Below are 7,188 nucleotides of genomic sequence, written 5' to 3'. Positions count from 1 at the left end.
AAATGCTTATTTTAAAAGTTCAAACACCAAGTATTCCTTAATGTGCATTAATGCATGCAGTGGAAGCCATCTTGGGACTGTGTTTTTGCTGCTTGGGGTACAGCCAATCACCACCCAGAAAAATGAATGGGGCTCCAGGATTGGCTAGTTCAGCTGCCTGAGCTGCACTTACTTTCAAATATTTTAGATATGCTTTACAAAAAACATCACTGAATGGGTGGATGTTCCACAAATAATTTAACAACATTTCACAGAAAAATTCACTCATGTCAATCTATGAATAGGCGAGGGTCAGTTGTAGACCAAAACGTTCAGTTTGGTTTAATCTGACAGAAACACTTTTTTAATATGATTGTTGTGTCCACCACATATCAAACTGCCCTTCTTCCATAAAGACGAGATTTATAGAGAGCACATTTATGTTTTTTTTTTATTAATATTCTTTACTTTTGAAGCATTGAGATTACAAAAGTTTGATTCTACCTCAAGGTCACAGTTCCAGTTCCAGTCTGATCGATTACAAAATTCCTTCTCTTTAACATTTACAACAACAAAACAAAACTAAATGAAAACAGAACACAAAGAGGAAACAATACATTATTACAGTATTTTGAAAAGACATTACTTTTATATAAGAAATTGTACAGCACATAGACACTTCCTGAAAGATGAATCGTCTCTTTTAATTAATTCTTATCAATCCAATATTCGTGCATGTTGTGTTTGGTTAACATAGGACACCCATTCAGCTGAAGATGGATTGAGAATGTAAATCTTTCCATCTGACAGATTTCATTATCACACTCTGTCTGTTTACTACAGTGGGAGGTTCAGGGTGGAGCCAGCGTCTGGTGACAGATTTTTTTTACAAACTGTAATTAATATCTCATACAGATATTTTGCATTGTCAGGTAGAAATTTTGTTAGCTGGAATAAAGGTGGTGAATTTAAAAGGTATTTTTACAATAAAGATCCTTTCAATATTCCTGTCCAGTATTATCTTACAATTGTACAGTCCAAAAATAATTGTCAGCAACATCTAAGATTTAAAAAATAAATAAATAAATATTTTGAGAATCATGTATCATTTTCCCTCCACTTCATAATAATTCATTTATTTCTGTTGGTGTGTCAAATGTATGGAAGCCAAGCTGCCATGAGAAAAAAATAAAAGTTCAAAAGTTGAAAGTGACATTTGCAATAACAAAAGCAGTAATTATGAGAAAAGTCACACTGTTTCTGTAGTATTTCATAATCATGACTCTGAGGGCATGTTCACACCTGGCAGTCTGGTAGACTTTGTTCCATTGGGGAGCACAGTTGCAACATTTGTTCCATTTTTAGCTGCTGTGGTTCCCTTTCACACTGCACTGAGCGAAACAAACCAAACCTGTTGGATAACTGAGTGCATCTTCTTTCTTCAAAAATTGCAAACACAATGGATTGGCATCAGATTACAGTGGTTGATAAAAGACCATGAGCCATTTCTGCTGGTCGACTTGCATGTTTGTTTTGGTTGTATTTACCCAGAATGCCCCACGCTATAGTCCACTTCCTGTCTTTGGAGTGTTCTTTGGTCAACTTAGCATTCACATATGAATTCTAACAACACAAGAGTTCCCATCAACTGAACCGAGAACGAGGATTGTAGGCGGACCAGAGTTTGTTTCTTAGTTTGATAATGTGTTCTCACCTCCCCAAACGAACCAGACTTTCTAAACAACTGAACCAGAGTTAGACTAAAGCAGACTGAACAGAGCTCGTGTGAATGCATCCAGAATATCACTGTATAACTTTTTCTTTTCTTCCATGGCAAAAAGGGACTTCCATACAAATTAAATTCCAGAAAGACCCATTAACATTTATGGTCATGATGTAACAAAGTTCAGGGAGGATTTTTTTTATGTATTAACTCTCACTTATATCTGACATGTGAAATGAAGTGTTTGCTCATAGAGCCAGATGTTTGCCTCAGTCAGACTGCTGTCAGCAGGATTCAGCCTCCATGCTGCAGTCTAACCCGTATAAATGGACCTTGTTACATTGGTGCCTCTCTGTGCCGTGTTCCTCTGTGTGCTCCGTCCCTCAGACACCAGGTACCTGCCGTACGGCCGACCTGCTGTCCTCTTCCATGATAAATACACCATCCTACGTCACAGCGACTACATCAGCAGCTACAGTGCAACCCTGTTCATGCCCCTCTGGACATCCTACACCGTCAGCAGACAGGTACCGCCCAGCCTGACCCCTCCTTTCGGACGGTCAAAGACACACTCTTTGCATGTACTATACTCAAAAGTCTTTCTGTGAAACACTAAAGAGATCCAAGCAAACCTCTTGCTTCTTGCACCCCCTAGTGGTAAAAGTGGGGTAACATTTTCTTTGTCCATCCAGGTAGAGCTGTCTCCTCTGCCTAAGTCTCTGTCCAACTGTGTGAGACCGGACGCCAGAGTCCCACCGCCCTTCAGCCAATCGTGTTCCGACTACAGAGCAGAGAAACATGTCACATATGCCTTCCTGTACCCGCCGCGTAAGTGAATATCCACTGCAGGCTTCCAAAAACACACTCAACCTCAGTGGACACCACCACACACTGCTAAAGTAATCATAACCCCTGAGAGACATTTCCATAGTTAGTCACATTGCAGCCACTCACTTCACTTGGTCTTATTAGGATTTAAAGTCATGAATAACTGTGATTTGGACAGAAAATCATCAGTGGGATCAGTTGGAATATCTTGTGTGTGTTCACAGAGTTTTCCTCAAACCTGGAGAGAAAAGAAGATGCTATCCTCATCACCAACACCGTGCCCATGTATCCTGCATTTAAGAGTAAGTTCTCACTTCATGAAATCCTGATACATTCCTCATTTTAGGTTCAGAAGTTTTAACAATGTTTTTAATAATCATTTCCACCATTCACTCCCACGTCTGCCACGTCCTTCTCTCTCCCCACACTCCCACTCCCACTCAGGAATCTGGACTTACTTTCAGAAAGCTCTGGTGAAGAAATACGCCACTGAGAGGAACGGAGTGAACATTCTTGTTGGACCCATCTTTGACTACAATTATGATGGAGTCAGAGACTCGGCTGAGACAATCAGAGAGTAGGAGAATTCATTCATTCATTCATTCATTCATTCATTCATTCATTCATTTATTCATTCATTCATTCATTCATTCATTCATTCATTCAGTCATTCATGTGAATTGTCTGAATAGTTCATATCAGTGCAAAAGTCTTCATTCATCTCTTATTTCCCTAAACTTTGTTTCTAATGAGTTTCTTTAATGCTTTCTGGCTGCGAGGTTTTAAACTAGGTTGGATGGATGGATATAAAGCAATATATCAGTTTTATACTCAAACTATCCTATAGTTGAAATAAATCTAAAGTGTACATTTTCTTCAAGATTAGGATTTATATTTTTATGAAGCTGTTGTAATGATCTATGAGCTACAGATTATGAGAAAATTGTGAGAATCCAATAATCAAATGAAAGTTCAACATTAGTCGGTGAAATTGATATTTACTAGCCTCTACTAATTATAAATATAGGGAACAAAAGTAACAAATGAAGGTTAAGTACATAGACAGAAAAAATAAACAACTTGACCACTGCTATTAAAAATATAGGGAACATTTCTGAAATAATAAATGAGCATTCAGAATTTTATTCTAACTATGGACAAATCTCTAATGGTTATTTGGGGCTTACTGGACTCTCAGTAACCCAAGGTTAAAACCTACATCTTAACTTTAATCCTAATCTAACTCCACTGGATCCTAGGATGCCCACATGTCCACCTGTAACTAATTACTGACATATAAAAATGTTTGCAAAGGAAACATTTGGATATGTCCAAATATTAAAATGTTTGAACATATCCAAATGTGTCAGTTTTTGTGGCCTGTCGGACAGAGAACTGGTCCTCTGGGTCGGCTCACAGACGGCAAGACTCTGTCATCCTCGGCGGAGGTGTCAGGTCATGCGGCCCTTCTGAGTCTAACTAGACTCGATGAACTGCAGGCCCCAGCCCGGTTGGTTCCAAACCGGGATTGGGTGCCTTTGCATTTGCCTTGAGGGCCCCCAGTCGGAGCGGAGTCCTGAGAGCTGTGGTTCCATTGGGGCCGGCCAGATGGGGATGTTTGCAGTCATCCATTGATTGGTGGGTTGGTATAAAGACAGGTTACCTTCCATATCTCTCAATCAGAGACTGTGGCTGACCAAAGGGGGAATTCGCTGGGCTGAACAGGCAGGTTCGCAGCAGTAGAACAGGAAAGTGGACAAAGTCTTTTTAGAAGTTTACTCCAACTGATAAGTGAGTGGTGCTGAGAAAACTATTCTTCAAACCATCAGTTTTTAACCATCCGTCTGTCTTGGTTGGGTGGAGGAAGCGTCACTAACTAGCACTCAGTGGTGCTTCTCTCAGAAACTAAGAAATCAACTTTTAATTTTTTCTTGTGTAGATAGGCTTTTAGGTCTCACTTTTACCTGCACTTGTCCACATTAATCATCATAACAATATTTTGCCACAGTCAGACAGAAGGAAGAGACTGAATGTAAGTTCAACCAAAAGGAAGGGAAACCAAGAAAAACCTTCAGCCATTGAAAAAAGACCATTTTTATTTGGACTTTGTTCTTCATAAGCTGTTCATGTCAGACTGTCATAATTTTTAGAAAGAATTGCTGAGTCAGAGTCAGCAGACTCCTGACTAAAAGGTGAAATCTTTTCCAGCCATGTGAGTGGAGTCGTCCCCATCCCGACTCATTACTTTGTGGTGATGACCAGCTGCCTGGACGCCACACAGACTGCACACTTATGCAACGGTGCACTGAGAAGCGCCACTTTCATCCTCCCACACCGACCCAACAACGACGAGACCTGCAACGTAAGTACCAATCACATCGCATGTACCTTTCAAGTTCTGGTCCTACCTGTCCACACGGCTGTTTCTGAGAGCAGCGGACATGACTTTCTGTGTGTGACCCCAACCCAACAGAGCTCTGAGGATGAGTCCCGCTGGGTGGAGGACCTGATGAAGATGCACACGGCCCGGATCAGAGATGTGGAGCTGCTCACAGGCCTAGACCTGTTCCGGAGAACCAGCCGGAGCTACGCCGAGATCCTTTCCTTTAAAACATTCATGCACACGTATGAGAGAGAGATCTGACCTCTGCTGACCTTTTCTGCAGATGTGGTGGAGGAATGTGGCACATGCTTCCATCTCTGTCTGTCTACAGTACGTATGGCTAGAACACCACTGAACTCTTCCAAAACTGTGCAAAGGTCTTGAATCATCCCTCATCTCACCTTCCTTTTGAGGACCCAGAAGATCATGTAGCCTTTCGGTTCCCTGAAGGACTTTCTAGAGTTGCAGAGACACAATTTTACATCCTCTTGGCACCTTAGTATAAACACGCTGCACTAAAAAATCAGTTTGTTTGCACTTTTTCTTTTAAGCTACAAATCACATTCAAAGCATCCCAGAATGAAAGGTATAATAATTATATTTTTGCACTTATGTGATTCCTGAGCAGGCGTTATGTTACGCCTCAACCATCCAAAGATGGTTTAAAGGCTGCTGCCTCTGCACTTTGTTGCCCCTGTATCCCATCAGCTAAAGCTGGAGTCCAAAGAATCTTCTCTGCAGCAGCTCCAGGTGACTATACAGTCACACATATTTTGGTTTCTTTCAGAAATGTTGTTGCACAGTACATGAATATTCTAATTAGCTTAATGAAAATCATGTGGAATTTGTGTTAATAATCCATTCTCAATACCTGCTTAGTTCCTGCAGGGGGAGCCTGTCTCCAGGGGTCTGTGTACTCCCCCTGCAGGTCACCAAGTAGACACACACACTCAAACCTTAGCACAATGAAGTCCCCTTAGAAGCTGTGAGATGAGTTGCAGTTGTACCACTTCATCAGGCTTAAAAAATAATCAGCAGGCCAATATGGAATCACTCTGGCTGGAGATTATTGAATAAACCTGATCTGTATGCCACCCTTCATAAAAAAGCCGTTGCTTTTAAATGCAATTTAATGGTAATGATGTATCTGTGTTTGTGAGGTTGCGTGTGTGTGTGTGTGAGACAAATATAACATATCGGACTGTAAATGTGGCTTGAATGTGTGTGTGGGTGTGTGTTGTGACTTTGATTTGTGCACAATTAAATTTGTTGATTATAATAAAAGTTTGATCAAAATCACCATCTGTGAGTTCAATCAATTTGTCTACGTTTTCCGCCCCGTGAATTCAAATATCTAAACATGGTGAAGATGACTTGTTGAAGCCCGACCTGAACTTCAGAATGAAGGGGCTTTTGGTTACTTTGAATGTGTTGTGGGTTTTGGTACCGTACGGTGTGGTCTGGGTCTCTAACGACCTGTTGATCTACTGGGCTGTAGATCAGCACAGCCATCGCTCAAGCCCAAAGACAAGAAAGGACTTCTTTTCCTATGGTTGCTTCATTTGACTGAGTTTTTTTCATTAAGCGAACCTGGATGATCATGACCATGATGAGAGGGCAAGTAGGTGGTGGAAAAACAAAATTATCCAAGCACCGTTAAGTTGAAAAGAACTTATTCAGGTTTATTAAATGATCTTGTACGCAATGAGAACAAAAACAGAATGAGTCCTGTCATACAAATTTACAAGACTTTCTTTGAGAAGAAGTGCAAAAGTGTTTAGGAGACAAATTCTGAGACCTAACTTCTCACTCAGTCACTTTGAGAGAAGTTGACTTCTTTATCTGCATCTCTTGCAGCTGCAAAAACCAGCTCTGGCAGATCATCTGAAGAGTGGCAAGTAGAGAAACCTTTTCCACACAAAGTCCACAAGTAACATAAAAATAAAGACATAATATAAAGCATAAGTTCAGACAGTCATGAGACTTTAGGGACCAAAATTCAACAGTCATAAGACTACTACCATAAGCAACTGGTTGCTAAATTTACAGTAACTAAGAAGGTGGTTTGGTAAAAAGCCGGGTATGCATCAATCAATCAACAAAAAATAAAATTTGTATAGCACATTTCAACAGCAAGGCATTTCAAAGTGCTTTACATCATATCAAACACAGAAACACGAGGTCATCAAGTGTGGGGTTCTTGCTTTTGCATCCATAAAAGGTTTACCAGTTACACTCATAGTTGTCAGGATCTGTGTTTTTCTGTGTTTATTTA

At 40.5% G+C, this 7,188-nt stretch overlaps 1 protein-coding gene across 4 annotated transcripts in view; it reads left to right on the top strand.

Moving 5' to 3' along the window:
* Positions 1-6,215, top strand: part of LOC114145065 (ectonucleotide pyrophosphatase/phosphodiesterase family member 2-like) — a 23,585-nt gene extending 17,370 nt beyond the window's left edge. For all 4 annotated transcript variants that reach the window (XM_028018418.1, XM_028018420.1, XM_028018417.1 and 1 more), the window contains 6 exons: positions 2,090-2,229; positions 2,395-2,530; positions 2,755-2,832; positions 2,975-3,107; positions 4,739-4,892; positions 5,004-6,215. In XM_028018418.1, coding sequence (XP_027874219.1) covers positions 2,090-2,229; positions 2,395-2,530; positions 2,755-2,832; positions 2,975-3,107; positions 4,739-4,892; positions 5,004-5,174 — 812 coding nt within the window. In that variant the 3' untranslated portion in view covers positions 5,175-6,215. The remainder of the gene's footprint in view (positions 1-2,089; positions 2,230-2,394; positions 2,531-2,754; positions 2,833-2,974; positions 3,108-4,738; positions 4,893-5,003) is intronic.
* The last annotated feature ends 973 nt before the right edge of the window (positions 6,216-7,188 follow it).

The sequence above is a fragment of the Xiphophorus couchianus genome, chromosome 5, assembly GCF_001444195.1.
Source record: "Xiphophorus couchianus chromosome 5, X_couchianus-1.0, whole genome shotgun sequence".
Classification (NCBI taxonomy): Eukaryota; Metazoa; Chordata; class Actinopteri; order Cyprinodontiformes; family Poeciliidae; genus Xiphophorus; species Xiphophorus couchianus.
The sequence above is the reverse complement of the archived record's forward strand: the minus strand, read 5'-3'. Positions and strand labels throughout refer to the sequence as shown.